Source organism: Chlorocebus sabaeus, chromosome 2, assembly GCF_047675955.1.
Source record: "Chlorocebus sabaeus isolate Y175 chromosome 2, mChlSab1.0.hap1, whole genome shotgun sequence".
Classification (NCBI taxonomy): Eukaryota; Metazoa; Chordata; class Mammalia; order Primates; family Cercopithecidae; genus Chlorocebus; species Chlorocebus sabaeus.
Genome location: NC_132905.1, coordinates 68,724,250 through 68,743,071, shown reverse-complemented (window position 1 = coordinate 68,743,071; position 18,822 = coordinate 68,724,250). Strand labels below are relative to the sequence as shown.

At 45.1% G+C, this 18,822-nt stretch overlaps 2 protein-coding genes across 7 annotated transcripts in view; both read right to left on the bottom strand.

Moving 5' to 3' along the window:
* Positions 1 to 3,033: 3,033 nt before the first annotated feature.
* On the bottom strand, positions 3,034 to 6,886 carry DNAJC28 (DnaJ heat shock protein family (Hsp40) member C28). The gene is made up of 2 exons (XM_007964545.3): positions 6,586 to 6,886; positions 3,034 to 4,250 (listed from the first exon to the last, which is right to left on the bottom strand). The coding sequence occupies exon 2, from the start codon at positions 4,217 to 4,219 to the stop codon at positions 3,050 to 3,052; it is 1,170 nt and encodes a 389-aa protein (XP_007962736.2). The 5' UTR covers positions 4,220 to 4,250; positions 6,586 to 6,886; the 3' UTR covers positions 3,034 to 3,049.
* A 9,007-nt stretch (positions 6,887 to 15,893) lies between these two features.
* GART (phosphoribosylglycinamide formyltransferase, phosphoribosylglycinamide synthetase, phosphoribosylaminoimidazole synthetase) overlaps positions 15,894 to 18,822 on the bottom strand; it is a 38,840-nt gene continuing 35,911 nt past the window's right edge. For all 6 annotated transcript variants that reach the window (XM_007964334.3, XM_073009640.1, XM_007964319.3 and 3 more), the window contains 4 exons: positions 18,250 to 18,380; positions 17,833 to 17,974; positions 16,347 to 16,462; positions 15,894 to 16,250 (listed from right to left, as the gene is read on the bottom strand). In XM_007964334.3, the coding sequence (XP_007962525.3) occupies positions 16,059 to 16,250; positions 16,347 to 16,462; positions 17,833 to 17,974; positions 18,250 to 18,380 (581 nt within the window). In that variant the 3' untranslated portion in view covers positions 15,894 to 16,058. The remainder of the gene's footprint in view (positions 16,251 to 16,346; positions 16,463 to 17,832; positions 17,975 to 18,249; positions 18,381 to 18,822) is intronic.

Here is an 18,822-nt window from a genome sequence, read left to right as displayed (position 1 = left end):
GACCAGCCTGACCAACATGGAGAAACCCCATCTCTACTAAAAATACAAAATTAGCCGGGCGTGGTGGCGCATGCCTGTAATCCCAGCTACTTGGGAGGCTGGGGCAGGGGAATCTCTTGAACCCAGGAGGCAGAGGTTGTGGTGAGCCAAGATTGCACCATTGCACTCCAGCCTGGGCAACAAGAGAAAAACTCTGTCACACAAAAAAATTAGGTGCCTAGCCCAAAATATTATTACCATTATAACAAAGGACCATTGAATAATCATTATAATAACTTTATTAACATAGACAACATTTATAAACATAAAGTGCACTGTGCTGAAATTAAAAATTTACTGACATTTTCTGGTAACCTTACCTTCTCATTGACCAGTATGGAAAATGGTTTTGTTCATCTACGTTGCTGTAATGCAGTTAAGCCTCTTACATCTAATTTCTACTTTTTTTTTTTTTTGAGATGGAGAATCTTGCTGTGTCACCCAGGCTGGAGTGCAGTGGCGCGATCTCGGCTCACTGCCAGCTCCACCTCTTGGGTTCACACCATTCTGCTAGCCTCCCCAGCATCTGGGACTACAGGTGCATGCTGCCACACCTGGCTAATTTTTTTTGTATTTTTAGTAGAGACGGGTTCCACTGTGTTAGCCAGGATGGTCTTGAGCTCCTGACCTCATGATCTGCCCGCCTCAGCCTCCCAAACTGCTGGGATTACAGGCATGAGCTACTGCGCCCGGCCTCTAATTCCCACTTTTAACAAAAGTCACAAAACTACTGCCTTCTAAAATGTTTTTGGAACTATAGCTCTTCTTAAGCAACATTCCATACTGTTCACAATTTTATTTACAGTGATGCTATCATTGTAGAAGTCAAAGGACAACTCATTCAATAAAATAATCACATATTATATCAATTAATGCTGCAGCATCTAAGCTAAAGGCCCAAAATTTCTTTCTTTTTTTTTTTTTGGTTGAGACAGAGTCTTGCTTTGTTGCCCAGGCTGGAGTGCAGTGGCCGGATCTCAGCTCACTGCAAGCTCCGCCTCGCGAGTTCACACCATTCTCCTGCCTCAGCCTCCCGAGCAGCTGGGACTACAGGCGCCCGCCACCTCACCCGGCTAGTTTTTTGTATTTTTTAGTAGAGACGGGGTTTCACCGTGTTAGCCAGGATGGTCTCAATCTCCTGACCTCATGATATGCCCGCCTGGGCCTCCCAAAGTGCTGGGATTACAGGCGTGAGCCACCGCGCCCGGCCCTTTGAAGGTGTAGTTTTGTTTGTTGTTTTAACTATCACACATTGTACAAAATAACACGTGCTTCCAAAATGCAGGTGGTGAGTACCTAACTTCTGAACCACTTCTGTAACTCAGGACTCTGGATTAAAGAAGGAAACACACCGGCCTCTTTGACCACACTTCACCTCCTTCTAGTTGCCAATTCTGTGTGACAAAAGCAATTATCCAAACCTAAAACGTCAGATTTTCTGAAAGCAGATGAGACACAACTATCTCATTAGTATTAACCTCATCATTTGCCAAAGATGCAGATGCAGGAAATTCAGACATCTCGTCTTTGTTTATCAAAGGGTCACTAAGACAGGAAATTCGGTCCATGAGGCAATTAAGTTAGAATCGTCATATGGCTACAAAGCCACTGGGAAGTCTGATTCAAGACATAGGGAGGTTTAGGGTAGATTTATGGAAATCAAACATTTCAATCTCTGATAAAAGATGAAGCTACAAGTGAAATTTTACATTGCCACTGAGCCCACGGATTTTTATCACCTCCTGAAAGGTGAGAAATACACTCACACTTTTTAAAAACTGAACACTGTGGAGAAACCCCGTCACTACCAAAAATACAAAATTAGCCGGGCATGGTGGCACATGCTTATATTCCCAGCTACTGGGGAGGTTGAGGCAGAAGAATCGCTTGAACCCAAGAGGCGGAGGTTGCAGTGAGCCGAGATTGTGCTATTGCACTCCAGCCCAGGCAATGAGAGTGAAACTCCATTTCAAAAAAAAAAAAAGAGTGGACACTGTACCGGCATGGTGGTTCACGCCTATAATCCTGGTACTTTGGGAGGCTAAGGCGGGTGGATCACCTGAGGTCAGGAGTTCGAGACCAGCCTGGCCAAAATAGTGAAACCCCATCTCTACTAAAAAAATATATAAAAATTAGCTGGTGGCAGGCACCTCTAATCTCAGCTACTTAGGAGGCTGAGGTAGGAGAATCACTTGAACCCAGGAGGCAGAGGTTGCAGTGAGTCAAGATTGCACTATTGCAATCCAGCCTGGGCAACAAGAGTGAAACTCCATCTCAAAAAAAAAAAAAAAGTGGACACTGGAGTTTATTTCTAGAATTGCTAAATCAACTAGCTTCACTGATTTCTGCTGCCAATAAACCATCAAGTTAGACAGGAAAAAGTAGAATCTGCATGGTTGGTGTGTTTTTCATTCAGTACCCACAGAAAAGGCCCTCATAAAAAGAAAAGTGCAGTAATTCCAGTAGGCTAATTTCCACCCATATGGAGAGTGTCGCAAAAGTCTTGGAACAGTTTTGAGCCTTAATAAGCTCAGGGGTATAAATCTAGCAAACGTGTTTAAAAAAAATCATCTGGAGGTTTAATTGGTTAAATTTCATTACACTTCAGTTTTGTGACTTTTGATAACATATTTTTCGGTTTCCCTGTTGTTAAGTACCTATGTTTGAAAATGGCAACAGTGACTGCTTTTAAGTTAGTGATTACAGCTCAAAACTGCACTAAAACTTTTGGAATTCGTGTATGATTCCTAAGTCAGAAACCTGATCCTAGCTCATTTCACTAGATGACTGACACTTTAACACTGGAATGAACTAAATTATTTTCTTTAGTAGGTTATTTTATTTTCTTGCTATATCCTCAGGACAAACCTGATAGGTGTCTCACTCACACATCATTGGGTATGTGATTAGTTTTGTGAAAAGTACAATGGCACAGTTCTTAATATAGCAATAAATCTCATTTTCCATGTTAAGTGTCAGTGGAACTAAGAATGATTTATGATAGTAAACCTCAAAATGATCGTATTTTAATAAATTTCCACAGATTCATCCAGTTTAAAAAACCTTTCTTGATTTCAGGTGTTTTCTCTCCTTCTGCTTGATCAAGGTTGGTTAGGTTTCCATCTGTGACTTCTTTTGTTTTTATAAAGGTCTCATATATTTTCTGGGCTCTGACAATTTCTTTCTGAGCATCAAAATGGACTTTTTGCCTGGTCAGGATGGGAACAATTAAATTAAAATCATTAATTCGCTTGTTTAATTTTCTGATGTTTTCTTGAAACTGCTCACAAACATGTTTCCACTGTTTCTGTTCAGTTGGTGTCATTGGATTCCCAAGTTTTTTCCTAGACACTAAAATTGCCTCTCTGAGTTGCTCAATAGTATCGCTGATTTCCTTTTGCATAAGGATCCATTCTGGTTGGTATCCATTATCGATCAGTATTCGGTTCAGGTTGTGAGTCATGGGATCAATGTAAGAACAGTCCGAAAACTTTTTCAGAGGTTTTCCTTTCCCACTGAGATTGTCAAAGTCTCCTTTTGCCATGGATTCTTGAATGAGGTCCTCCACTAAACGCTCTATAGCCTGAGTTATCTTTTGCTGTTTGCTCTGTCTTATATTTTTAACAGTTATACTATCAGGAAAATACTGGCTTTGTAGTTTCTGCTTTTGATACTCCATCACTTGTTCAGTAGCACGGTCTGCCCTAAATTGCCTATATTGCTTCTCTCGTTGAGTTGGAGTCCCAAAACCAATACCTTCAAAACTTAAATAATGCCGGTGTTGGGGTGTTTTATATTTGAATTTTTCTACATCTTCTTCTTCTTCTTCACCTTTATTCTGACTCGCATTTGCTTGTTCTATCACATGGGAGAGCACCTTTCTATAAGCTTTTTCAATCCTTATAAATGTTGCAGAATCAGCCGTATTAGAGCCACCGTCAGGATGATATTGCTTGGCAAGCTTATGAAAAGATTCCCTGACTTCATCTGCAGAGCAGCCTTCTTCCACGTTCAGCAGCCTATAATATTCTCTGATCTTCTTTTTGGATTTATGGGTTGACATCATTCTATTTCTAATGATACCAATATATGGAAGCATTTTCACTCGATTAGGAATCACTGTAGCCTTTATCAGGTGAGATCTTAAGATCTGAGCCATCATCATGTACGTTGTATTCATTATTGTACCCAGAGTTCTTCCTAGCAATGATCTATAAAACGACAACAAATATAGGTTGAACAAAGTTGTATTATCAGTTAATTTCTTATTTTCAGCAATAAGGTGTAAGATATGGCATGAATTTACAAGTACAACAAGGGGCAGTTCTTTTGAATGCTGCTGTCAACATTTTCCTTTTTTTCCCCCGCTTTTTTTTCCTTTTGAGACAGAGTCTCTCTGTCGCCCAGGCTGGAGTGCAGTGGTGCCTCCGCCTCCAGGGTTCAAGCGCAACCTCCACCTCCAGAGCCATGCCCAGCTAATTTTTTTGTATTTTTAGTAGAGAAGGGTTTTCACCATGTTGGCTAGGCTGCTCTGGATATCCTGACATGGTGATCCACCCGCCTTGGCCTCCCAGGGATTACTGGCATGAGCCACTGCGCCTAGTTTTTTTTTTTTTTTTTGAGACAGGGTCTTGCTCTGTTGCCCATGCTGCAGTGCAGTGGCACAATCATGGCTCACTGCAGCATCAACCTCCTGGGCTGAAGCGATCCTCCCACCTCTACCTCTCATGTTGCTGGGACTACAGGTGTGCACCACCACACCTGGCTAATTTCTGTATTTTTGTAGGGATGGGGTTTCGTCATGTTGCCCATCCTGGTTTCCAACTCCTGAGCTCAAACGATCTGCCAGCCTCTGCCTTCCAAAGTGCTGGGATTATGGAGGTGAGCCACTGTGCCCGGCCACATTCTTTTTTTTCTTTTTTTGAGATGGAGACTCACTCTGTTGTCCAGGCTGGAGTGCAATGGCACGATCTCGGCTCACTGCAACCTCTGCCTCCCAGGTTCAAGCGATTCTTCCGCCTCAGCTCCTAAGTAGCTGGGATTACAGGTGTGCAACAACACCCCTGGCTAATTTTTGTATATTTAGCAGAGATGGGGTTTCACCTCATTGGCCAGGCTGGCCTCGAATTCCTGACATAAGGTGATCTGCCTGCCTCAGGCTCCCAAAACGCTGGGATTACAAGCGCGAGCCACCGCACCCGGCCTGGCTGCATTCTTTTTTTTTTTTTTGAGACAGACTCTCGCTCTGTCGCCCAGGCTAGAGTGCAGTAGTGTGACGGCTCACTGCAAACTCCACCTCCCAGGTTCAAGTGATTCTCCTGCCTCCTGAGTAGCTGGGGTTACAGGCGCATGCCACCATGCCCGGCTAATTTTTGTATTTTTAGTAGAGACGGGGTTTCACCATGTTGGTCAGGCTGGTCTCGAACTCCCGACCGTGTGATCCTCCCCCCTCAGCTGCCCAAAGTGCTGGGATTACAGGGGTGAGCCACCGCGCCAGGCACCAGCTGCATTGTTATAGCTATATTTCACTGATGTGGGCAGAAAAATGGAAGTTGATGAAGTTTAGCGTTAATATATTGTGGGGCCAGGCACGGTGGCACATGCCTGTAATCTCAGTACTTTGGGAGGCCGAGGCGGGCGGACCACCTGAGATCAGGAGTTCGAAATCAGCCTGGTCAACATGGCAAAACCCTGTTTCTACTAAAAATACAAAAATTAACTGGGCGCTTGCAGTCCCAGCTACTCGGGAGGCTAAGGCAAGAGAATTGCTTGAACCGGGGAGGTGAAGGCTGCAGTGAGCCGAGATCGCGGCACTACACTCCAGCCTGGGCAACAGAGCAAGACTCTGTCTCAAAAAAAAAAGAATATATATATAGATAGATAGATAGATAGACAGACAGACAGATAGATATAATCTGGATTCTACCCCTCACTAACCATGTATTTTACAAGCGGAAAATTCTTAGAGATCATCTAATCCAATCTTTTCATTTAATGACAAAACGTAGGTCCGGAAGGTTAAGCAATTTAACCAAGTCCCTTAACAAGGTGTAAGCAAAATGGTTAGGGGTGGGCACTGTAAAAAAGGAGGCTTGCTTAACTGTCTATACCTCCAGCCGATTATAAACTGCACCGAGAGTCTGCATCATCTCAAGGAGTCTTCTCATAAGACGACTTATGGACAAGGTAGGTACCTGGTCTGACACTGGATTGAATAGAATCAAGTGTCCAAAAGACTTTAAGCTCCACAGCTCGCTAGGAAGGAGCCATCTGTCACAGGCCAGAAAAACCACGATGAACTGTGAGGCCTCCCAACACGTTTGCTGCTATTGCAATAACATGGTCTCGAAGAGGAGGAAGACTTGTACACTGACAATGGCCAAAAAACACTGGAAGTGGCTTAATTGGAATTGGAATATATAAACGCTAAAACGGAGCTCCTGAGACCCCCTATTTTCTATACAATCGGGGCCAACGGTCTGGGAGCCCGCTGCGAAGGTGGTTATCATGGCAAGGGAGGTCGGTCCTGCCCCGCCCCCTCCTCACCTGCGCAAGCCTTGGGTAGGGGTTCCGCGGCTCCCGCGCCCATGCCGCGTCTCTGCGCATGCGTGCGCGGCCGCCCGTCACTCCCGGTGTCTGTGCAGCCCGCGGTCTCCAGCTGGTGCCTCCGCCAGGCTAGACCATCTGCCACTTTACACTGAGGGGCTCAGCGGGTACGGAAGGCAGAATCGTACCTGATTGGGACAGGTGACCTTACCAGGGAAATAGACAATCTTTCGTCAAACGAACTTTACCCCGGAGAACCCATGCAGGGCACCTCTGGAGGCTTCGTCCCGGCCTGGGACGACGAGCTCTGCCTCCGTCCCCGCCCCGAGCGGAGGTGGTCGGCCGATTGGGGTTGTGGGAGATGTAGTTTGCTAGAAGGGGCGATGTGCGCCTGCGCCTCTCGGGAGGGACTTAGGGAGCGTCGAAAATGATGCAAAGACCGAGTTGGCAGCGTGGGGAGCTGTGGCTCAGAGGGCGAAGGTAACTTTTTGGGGGCTGGGGAAGGCAAGACTTTCCCCGGAACGGCACCTGAACAGGATTCTTCGGAGTCACAGAAGGAGCCATGATATATGAAGCTTAAAACCTGCCCTTTTATTAATTCAAGTACTGTTGAGGGGCTGGCGACACGCCAGAGGACAAAATCAAAATAGGGATCTTCTGGCTTCGAGTTCAACCACTGAGGTGGGGACTGAACATTTCCCCTCTCTGTACAGGAAGCAAGTTTTTTAAAAAGGACAAAGAAAAAGGATAAAAAGAAAGGAAAAGGCAGAGGCTTGGGAGTTTTTTTATTTTTTTTTGAGACGGAGTCTAGCTCTGTCGCCCAGACTGGAGTGCAGGGGCCGGATCTCAGCTCACTGCAAGCTCCGCCTCCCGGGTTCACGCCATTCTCCTGCCTCAGCCTCTGGAGTAGCTGGGACTACAGGCGCCGCCACCACGCCCGGCTAGTTTTTTGTATTTTTAGTAGAGACAGGGTTTCACCGTGTTAGCCAGGATGGTCTCGATCTCCTGACCTCGTGATCCGCCCGTCTCGACCTCCCAGAGTGCTGGAATTACAGGCGTGAGCCACCGCGCCCGGCCTGAGGCTTGGGAGTTTTCAGATCTGGGTTGAAAATCTTGTTTCTTCTGCTTGCACCTTAGGCAAGATACCTGCAAAATGAGAGTTGCAATAAATAGTAAACTATAGTAAATAGTATGGCATTGTGCTAAGTGCTTTATGTATATTCTCATTTCCTTTTTTTTTTTTGGACAGTCTTGCTCTGTCTCCCAGGCTGGACTGTGGTGGTGTGATCTCGGCTCACTTCGACCTCCACCTCCCGAGTTTAAGCGATTCTCCTGCCTCAGCCTCCCAAGTAGCTGGGATCACAGGCGTTCACAACCATGGCCGGCTAATATTTTTGTATTTTTAGCGGAGACCAGGTTTCACCATTTGGCCAGGCTGGTCTCGAACTCCTGAGCTAAGGTGATCCGCCTGCCTCGGCCTTTCAAAGAGCTGGGATTACAGGCATTCATTTAATCTTTACAACAGCCCTCTGAGATAAATGCTGTTATTTTCCCTATTTTACATATAATGAAATAATAATTGTATCAAGTTCATTGACTTTTTTAGGGGGAGAAATTACACAATGTATGTAAACCACTTGGCACTGTGCCTTGCACATTAAGCAGTATTTTTTGTTATGACTGTGTCTCCTAAAAGGAGCCAGGAATACGTATTAGCCTTCTCAGCTTCTGCATCATAAACATTATAATCATTTATTGCCATCTGTGTAGGAGCACAGAAAAAGATACAGTATCAATTCTGATTCAGAGGCCTTTAGTTATAAGAAAACAATCAACAAAATACTTCACGTGAAAGAAAATAGGATTTCTGGCTGGGCGCGGTGGCTCACGCCTGTAATCCCAGCACTTTGGGAGGCCGAGACAGGCGGATCACAAGGTCAGGAGATCGAGACCATCCTGGCTAACACGGTGAAACCCCGTCTCTATTAAAAATACAAAAAATTAGCTGGGCGTGGTGCCAAGCGCCTGTAGTCCCAGCTACTCGGGAGGCTGAGGCAGGAGAATGGCGTGAACCCGGGAGGCGGAGCTTGCAGTGAGCTGAGATCTGGCCACTGCACTCCAGCCTGGGCGACAGAGCAAGACACCATCTCAAAAAAAAAAAAAAAAAAAGGCAGGATTTCTGTAAAAGTTAACTCTTCTAGGCAGCATCTTAAACAGCATAAAAGAAAAACAGGCCAGGTGAAGTGGTTCATGCTTGTAATCCTAGTGTGGACAACATAGTGAGACTCCATCTGTACAAAACTTTTAAGAAGATTAGCCAGGTGTGATGGTGTCTGCCTGTAATCCCAGCTACACAGGAGGCTGAGGTGGGAGGATCACCTGAGCCCAGGAGTTGGAGGCTGCAGTGAGCCATGATCGTACCAATGCTCTCCAAACTAAGCAACAGAGTGAGACCTGGCCACTAAAAAATTTTTAAAAAGAAAAATAAGGTCAGGCACAGTGGCTTATGCCTGTAGTCTCAGCACTTTGGGAGGCTGAGGCAGGTGGATCACCTGAGGTCAGGAGTTTGAGACCAGCCTCACCAACATGGAGAAACCCTGTCTCTCTAAAAATACAAAAAATTAGCTGGGCGTGGTGGCACATGCCTGTAACCCCAGCTACTCGGGAGGCTGAGGCAGGAGAATCGCTTGAACCCAGGAGGCGGAGGTTGCAGTGATCCGAGATCGCGCCACTGCACTCCAGCCTGGGTGACAGAGTGAGACTCCGTCTCAAAAAAAAAACAAAAAAGAAAGAATGACATGGTTCGGTAGATACAGCCACGGAAAGGTAGCCACTATGTTTTGTGAATAAATAGGTATTGCTAAACTATGTTCAAGAAGCGATGGACCAATTTGCACCACCAACATATTTGGGAATGTCTGTTACTCCACACTCTTGGGAACACATATTAGTAGTCTCTTTTTAATCTTTGCAGTCTAATAGGTGTATATCAACACACACACTTAAGATTCCTTTATTGTAATTATTGGCTGGGTGCAGTGGCTTACACCTGTAATCCCAGCACTTTGGGAGGCCGAGGCGGGCAGATCACTTGAGGTCAGGAGTTCGAGACCAGCCTGGCCAACATGGTGAAACCCCATCTCTACTAAAAAGACAAAAATTAGCCGGGTGTGGTGGTGGGCACCTGTAATCCTAGCTACTCGGGAGGCTGAAGCAGGAGGATCATTTGAACCCGGGAGGCAGAGGTTGCAGTGAGCTGAGATCGCTGCATCGCACTCCAGCCCAGGTAACAAGAGTAAGACTCCGTCTCAAAAAAAAAAAAAAATTTCTTTATTGTAATTACTAAGGTAGTAAGGAATTACTGCTCTCCATCCTTCTAGTCCACAAAGCTGGTGGGATAAACACTAGTTATTTTGATGATGCATTTGCACAAGGAGGTGGGTAAATCAAGATGGTGTTCACACAGCTCTCTCCCTCCAGATGACCTGGTCACTTCTCCACTCTTTGGGCTGAATTGTGCCCCCCATATTGAAGCCCTAACCCCCAGTACTTTAGAATGTGACCGCATTTGGAGATGTTATTTAAAGAGGTGATTAAGTTAAAATGAGGCTGTTAAGGTGGGTGATAATCCAATCTGACTGGCATCCTTATAAAAGGAGGAAATTTGGCTGCAGAGAGACACCAGGATTGTGCACACACGGAGCAAAGTCCCTGTGAGGACACAGAGAGAAGGCAGCCATCTGCCTGCCAAGGAGAGGCCTCAGGAGAAACCCACCCTGCAGACACCTTGATCTTGGACTTCCAGTCTCCAGGACTATGGGAGAATAACGGTCTCCTGTTGTTGAAGCCCCAGTCTGTGGTGCTTTGTCACATCAGCCCCACCAAACCAACACAGCAGGTATCTTTGATCCTTCTACGTCCCTTCAGTAGGTCCCAGGGATTTGTGTTACCCAAACTGTTTCCTCCCAGATGGAAAACTCTGAAAGCAGGCAGAAGCTTTCCCCCTCATTTTCCTCTTGCTGAATACACCCTGCCCCGAAGGACCAGCTCTGGGCTGCTGCCTCCTGCTTTCCTCTTTCGGAGTCATTCTGCCACCGTGGAGATTTGGATTTGGGTGAGCTGTGCTGGGGGTGGGATGTGGGGCAGAGCCTCCTCATCCGAAGAAAGGAATTTCTGATTCTGGGATTTCGGGTGTGCTGAAGGGTGCTTGTGCGGATGGCATGGACTCTTCTCTCTTCTTGCTGTAGTTGGCCTCTAAGAGAAAGGCACCAGAAGCTCGTTCTCCACTCTTTGAGACAGGCTTCTTCAAGCTTCGTGGCGTCTCTCACTCTTCTGGGTCCCCCTACTGCACAGCCTACTCATACCCAGTGTCCTTGGCTGGCTCCGCCCTTCTCACGCGATTGGTGCTCTCAGATTCCACGCCTCTACATTATGTTCATGGTCTACTCTCTCTTGCCAACGCCAATGCCTAAACCTCCTCCTCGAAGCTACTGATTGACCCCGGAGTGGTGTCACAGTGTTGAATACAGGAATCCCTCAAGGTGTACAAGGAAGTCCCACCTCCCCTCTGAGCATCATCCCTCCCTCATTTTGCAAAAGAAAGGCACACCTCTCACTTACCCTAGACTGTTAACACCTTCCAGGCAGCAAAGGCGCAATTGAAAAGGTTGATTTACTGTGGGTGCTGAAGAAGGGAAATTAATCCTTTACAGATTGGATGGTTTGGCCAGGTGTAATGGTTCACACCTGTAATTTCAGAACTTTGGGAGGTTAAAGGGGGAGGATTGCTTGAGTTTAGGAGTTGGAGAGCAGCCTGGACAACACAGTGAGACCCTAACTCTACAAAATACAAAAATTAGCCAGGCATGGTGGCACGAGCCTGTAGTCGCAGCTACTCAGGAGGCCAAGGTAGGGGTTGCAGTGAGCCAAGATCGCGTCACTGCACTAAAGCCTGGGCAACAGAGTGAGACTCCCTGTCAAAAAAAAATTGCATGGTTTCCAATAATTGGTTTTCAACAAAAGTAAAGGAGGATCTAATAAGACTCCTCAACTGAATATTTCATTTAAAATGATTTTCAATGGTATATTTTCCTGGTGCATGTAACTGAAGCTTTCAAGGAGTTGAGTGATACTGTTATAAAAACTATTTTTTTTTTCCTGTGACTTTCTGGAGTTTGATGATGTGGGAAATTTAAAATGCTGTTTGGGGCCAGGCGCAGTGGCTCACACCTGTAATCTCAGCACTTTGGGAGGCTGAAGTGGGCGGATCACCTGAGGTCAGGAGTTCGAGACCAGCCTGGCCAACATGGTGAAACCCTGTTTCTACTGAAAATATAAAAATATAAAAATTAGCTGGGAGGCCGGGCACAGTGGCTCATGCTTGTAATCCCAGCACTTTGGGAGGCCAAGGTGGGCGGATCACATGAGGTCGGGAGTTCGAGACCAGTCTGACCAACATGGAGAAACCCCATCTCTACTAAAAATACAAAAATTAGTTGGGTGTGGTGGTGCGTGCCTGTAATCCCAGCTACTTGGGAGGCTGAGGCAGAGAACTGCTTGAACCCAGGAGGCAGAGGTTGCACTGAGCTGAGATGGCACCACTGCACTCCAGCCTTGGTGACAGAGTGAGACTCTGCCTCAAAAAAAAAAAAATTGTTGTTGAGGTTTCAGTGTCCATAGATATTTCAATTCATGAAACTTTCGTTTTATAAAGCAAAATCAACTTGTAATATTAAAATCTTCACATCTTTATTGCAATGCTCAGAATACAGGTGGGCTTAGGAGTTAGCTTCTTAAATAAGGTTACACGTGAGGACGAGGCAGGTGGATCACCTGAGGTCAGGAGTTGGAGACCAGCCAGGCCAACATGGTGAAACACTGTCTCTACTAAAAATACAAAAATCAGCTGGAAGCGGTGGCCCTTGCCCGTAATCCCACCTACTCTGGAAGCTGAGGCAGGAGAACCACTTGAACCCAGAAGGCGGAGGTTGCATTGAGTTGGGATCACATCACTGCACTCCAGCCTGAGTGACGGAAGTGGGGTTTCACTATGTTGGCCAGGATGGTCTTGATCTCATGACCTGGTGATCTGCCTGCCTCAGCCTCCCAAAGTGCTGGGATTACAGGTGTGAGCCACCAAGGCCAGCTAGTCTTTTTTTTTTTTTTTTTTGAGAAAATGTCTCACTCAGGCTGGAGTACAGTTGTGCGATCACAGCTCACTGAAGCTTCGACCTCCTGAGTTCAAGGAATCCTCCTACTTCAGCCTTCCAAGTAGCTGGGACTACAGGTGTGTGCCACCATGCCCAATTTTTCTATTTTATTTGTAGTGATGGGGGTCTCACTATGTTGTCCAGGCTGGTCTTGAACTCCAGGGTTCAACTGATCCTCCTACCTGGGCCCTCCAAAGTGCTGGGATTACAGGTGTGAGCCACCATGCCTGGCCACATATGGTCATTTATGACTGAATTCTTTCACTTAGCATAATGTTTCAAGGTTCACCCACACTGTAGCATGTGTTAGTATTTCATTCCTTTTTATAATTGAATAGTATTCAATGTATGGATATATCTATGGATATAGCTATCCATACATTTATCAGTTCATTTGCTGATGAACATTTGCAGTGACTCCACTTATAAATTGGTTTTTAACTGTTAATTAACATTTGGCTTCAGATAAAGGAAAATGATCTAACATTGTGGTAAATGTCAAATTTATATGGCTTGTGAAAGAACGACTGTCAGAGATGGTGTCTTTTAAACAGTGGAGGAGGCAAGTGTATGCATTAGAATTGCTGTACACCACTTTGGGAGATAAAGACAATTTTGGTTTTAAAAAAGCCAAAAAAGGGCTTTTTCCCAAGGTTTATCTTCCCTACTAGGATCTTCTTCCTACTAACTCAAGGAAAATCCTGCAGGGAGTTTTAGATTATAAAGAAAGCCTTTAATGTTGATGTAGTAAAAAACTCCCACCTGGCTGCTATATACAGCCAAGTTTTGTTTTCTTGGAGACAGGGTCTCACTCTGTTGTTCAGGCTGGAGTGCAGTGGCACGATCACAGCTCACTGCAGCTTCAACTTCCTGGAATCAGGTGACCCTCTGACATCAGCCTCCTGAGTAGCTGGGACTACAGGCACAAGTCACCACATCCAGCTAATTTTTGTCATTTTTGTAGAGATAAGGTCTCGACATATTGCCCAGGCTGGTCTTAAACTCCTGGGCTCATGCGATCTTCCCACCTCGGCCTTCCAGAGTGCTGCTAGCTTTGTACAGGCGTGAAGCACCACACCAAGCCCAGTCAAACAGCCAAATCTTCTTACAGTCTGAGTCTGGGGGCTTTTATACAACATTACATGAGTTAATGAAGTTTTTTTTTTTTTTTCCAATTTGTTTTACTTCAGTTCTCTCGCTTATAATCCAAAGAATCCTGGCAAATACAAAAAACAATTACTATAGGAGGTACTCTTGGGGCCTGCCGATTACCAGTAGAAGAGAGTTTTTGTTTTAATCCTTCTTCACTTCTAGCCCCTGCCAACAAATATCCAGAAGGGACAGTGCAGGAGGAAGTTAGGCAACCATCACAGTGATAAAGCTGGAATGCCATATTATCATAGAAAGACACTTAGAGGTCCTAGGGTCAGGTTCAAGTCTGAATTCCACTTAAAAACCAAAGAGGTCAGCCAGGTGCAGTGGCTCACGCCTGTAATCCCAGCACTTTGGGAGGCCAAGGTGGGCAGATCACCTGAGGTTGGGAGTTTGAGACCAGCCTGACCAGCATGGAGAAACCCCATCTCTACTAAATATACAAAATTAGCTGGGCGTGGTGTTGCATGCCTGTAATCCCAGCTACTCGGGAGGCTGAGGCAGGAGAATCACTTGAACCAGGGAGGTGGAAGTTAGGCTGAGCCGAGATCGTGCCACTGAAATCCAGCCTGGATAATAAGAGTGAAACTCCCATCTCAAAAGAAAAACACACACACACAAAAAAAAAAACAAAGAGGCTGGGTGTGGTGGCTCACGCTTGTAATCCCAGCACTTTGGGGGCCAAAGCAGACAGATCAAATGAGGCCAGGAGTTGCAGACTAGCCTGGCCAACATGGTGAAACCCCATCTCTACTAAAAATACAAAATGAGCCAGGTGTGGCAGTGCACGCCTGTAATCCCAGCTACTCAGGAAGCTGAGGCAGGAGAATCACTTGAACCCAGGAGGCAGAGGTTGCAGTGAGCCAAGATTGTGCCACTGCACCCCAGCCTGGGCGACTGAGCGAGACTGTCTCATCAAAACAACTGTATGAATGACATTTGCCTACTTTAATCGACGAGGGAATAGAGAGAGTGGATGAGAAACATGCCTAGTTTTATGCTTGAATCTAGAAGCCACCAACTCTCCCTCTAATCCTCTAGTGACTTACAGAGAAGTATGGATCTTTATAAACCACAAGATAACTAAACTTTACTGAAGCTAAAATCTGGGGATTACAGAAACTGTCAATAATTAGAGGAACGTTTAATGATACTTCAAAGCATAAAGGATACTATCCTTCAGAAATGGGAGCTATACAGAAATCTTAACACACCAGATTATCATCACGATGATCAGAAAAGTCTCAAATCAGATATACAATATAAGGAAGAGATACTGCCTCGTTAGACTTGGGGAAGAGGTAAGTCACTTGACACTGATCAGAAGGAGGCTGGGCAACTTTTACACAGTGGAATTTATAACCAAGATTATAAACGGAACCCAGGTGATACACTTAGGCTTGTCCTCATGTTTCTTTTCCCCATTTTAACTCAGATACATCCGGCAGTCATGGCTTCAAAAGCATATGATCAAAGATTAGAAAACATATAACTTATTATTTTTTTGAGACGGAGTCTCGCTCTGTTGCCCAGGCTGGAGTGCAGTGGCGTGATCGTGGCTCACTGCAACCTCTACCTCCTGGGTTCAAGCGATTCTCCTGTCTCAGCCACCTGAGTAGCTGGGATTACAAGCGTCCGCCACCACGCCCAGCTAACTATTATTTGTATTTTTAGTAGAGATGGGGTTTCATTGTGTTAGCCAGGATGGTCTCGATCACCTGACCTTGTGGTCTGCCTGCCTCAGCCTCCCAAAGTGCTGGGATTACAGGCGTGAGCCACTGTGCCCGGCCGAAAACACATAACTTACAAAAATGGAGGTGATTCCTCATGTTGTCAGACAATACCAGCAACAACAACAACAACAAAAAAGAGGTGGTGACGGTCAGAAAAAGAGCATAAAAAAGACCAAGATACCTGTATGTCTCAGATATGCTACACTAACCAGTCTTGTTTTTAATGTCTCTATTTATTAAAAAATAGCAGATGAAGTAAGGGTGAGGTCTTTTTTGTCTTTTAGCAGTTTTTCTTTTGGGCCAAGTTCATGATAAAAAACCACCATGCAAACAGCAAATAATTCTTTCAAAACTGGCCCCATTTCTGAATTAGAAGGCTTCATTCCTCTTTAACCCAACAGATCTTGCCATTTTCTCCAAGCTGTACAGTTCCACTGGCCACCAACTGGAGGGCTGCAGGAAATGTTTTATGTTCTGCTAATTTTACTCTTTCAGAAAGAGTTGCAACAGTATCACCCCTCTTCACAGGAACAGCTTCTTGCAAAATAATTTGTCCAGCATCTACATCTTCCTGGAAAAGTAAGCAAAAGTTTTGAACATTACCTTCTAGCCAGTGTAATTTACATCTGACTACTAATATTATGTTGGTAGAAAAAGACATACTCACAGCTACAAAGTGTACAGTACACCCAGTAACTGTGACTCCGGTTTCCAGGGCTTGCTCATGGGCATTCGAACCCTTAAAAGAAGGGAGCAAGGATGGGTGGATATTGAGCATTTTTCCTAAAAATTAAAAAAAGCATAGCGGTCAGATTTTTAAAATCCTGGGTATTCTGTTAAAGGAATATGTTTTTCTATCTAGATCTGAAGTCAAACAGGAGTTGGATTCTGGGATGGATGTTTTCTTTGCCAAACACAGAAATGAGGTAAAAGGAAGTAAGTTCTCATCCACGAAGGTCCCGGAAGTAGCAAGTACCCGCCTTGCACAGCCAAAGGCGTGCTAGGGTGCTCTGAACAGACACTCATGGTGACAGGAAGGTGGGGAGTTCAAGCTGATACCAGCTTGTTGCTGGTACATACTATTAAAAAGAAGCAAGAGGTTCTTACGTAGTGTCTACGTGCTTGACTTCTAACCACAAAGTGACCTGTCCACCAGACAGATGCTAGATTAGTTCTGTGTGGCTCATGTCACCAAAGGCATTGTTGATTTTATATCACACCACAAGTGCTCCAACTACATTCACCTAAGAATACATAAAGTCTTTGGAGGGAAAATGCATTTATTGTCCAACTGTGTGACCAACTGTGTGCACACATACACAAACAGGATGCAGTCAAGGCTTTTGGGGAGAAGGCAGTAACATAGATAGTATGTGTTTTCTGGCAATAACCTCCTCCTTGCCAACGTCTGGCAATGGTCTGTGTTTCCTGAGAGAGGATGGACTCTTCCTTTTGGGACATATGGAATCATTCTCTTTTGCTTCTAAACAAGTAAAGGAAGGTCTTCTGAATATTTATTCAGAAGATGAAATATTATCTTTGATGGCCGGGCGCGGTGGCTCAAGCCTGTAATCCCAGCACTTTGGGAGGCCGAGATGGGCGGATCACGAGGTCAGGAGATCGAGACCATCCTGACTAACACGGTGAAACCCCGTCTCTACTAAAACTACAAAAAAAAATTAGCCGGGCGAGGTGGCGAGCGCCTGTAGTCCCAGCTACTCGGGAGGCTGAGGCAGGAGAATGGCAAGAACCTTGGAGGTGGAGCTTGCAGTGAGCTGAGATCCGGCCACTGCACTCCAGCCTGGGCGACAGAGCGAGACTCTGTCTCAAAAAAAAAAAAAAAAAAAAATAATAATAATCTTTGGAGTAATGTGAAACAAAACTAAGCTACATTAGAAAAAGTGATTAATTACAGCAAGCCAAAGTAAATGGATAGAGAGCAGGTTAATAAATCATCATTGGGTCATTCTTTAGAGTAAAACAAAGGAAATTAAACTGTGACCTGTGTTGAAGTATTAATAAAATATCACAGTCAAACAGGAGTTGGATTTCTGGGAAGGGTGTTCACTACTGGGATTGTCTGGCAAGTTAACTGTTCTGGAGACCATTTTTCAATTGATTTCTCAATGTGATATCAAATAATTTTTGCTTACCATTCCACTTTCGGACAAAGGGGCCAGAAAGAATTCTCATGAATCCTGCAAGACAGACTATGTCTATGGAGAACTCTTCAAGGACTAGGTCAATTGAATTGTCAAATTCTACACGATTTTTATACAGTTTATGATTAATTACCTGTAACAGAAAAAGATAAGCACAACCTTTTTCAATGAATTACCAAAAATAATTAAAAACTCAACCTTTACACAGCCCATACTTCACTTCTTTGTAAAGATATACCTGATAGAGAGATTATTAAGAAAGGGACAGGATGAAGGAGAAGGCAAGGCCAGCACCCACCGACAATGGCAGAAGTCCAAAGAATAAGTGCCCCACAGACCAGGGTCCAGTGAGGGCAGATTTGAGCTTAAATATGGCCCACAGGAAAGATATTTTCCCAAGTCACTTACTCTAGTGGGAATACCAGCTCTTTCCGCTTTATCTAACCCAGCTACTGCGGCTTTGTTGGAGATAACAACATCAATTTGTGCAGAGCTATTTGGTTCCCGAGTACTGTCTATGAGTGCTTGCAGGTTCGATCCTGAGAAGGGAGAAAAACAACAGTGAGTTCATACTTTTTTTTTGAGACAGAGTCTCACTCTGTCGCCCAGGCTGGGAGTGCAGTGGCACAATCTTGGTTCACTGCAACCTCCACCTCCTGGGTTCAAGGAATTCTCCTGCCTCAGCCTCCCAAGTAGCTGGAATTACAGGCATGTGCCACCACACCCGGCTAATTTTTTTATATTTTTAGTAGAGACGGGGTTTCACCATGTTGACCAGGCTGGTCTGGAATGCCTGACATTAGGTGATCTGCCCACCTTGGCCTCCCAAGGTATTGGGATTACAGGCGTGAGCCACTGTACCCAGCCTCACACTTCTTAAAAAAAGAGATGTGCTGTTTTGAATAGGGGACTGTCAAATTTTCTGAATAAATGTCTTGGAAAAGACTGGTGATATGTGAGGCTTCTAAATTCCCTTTCTCT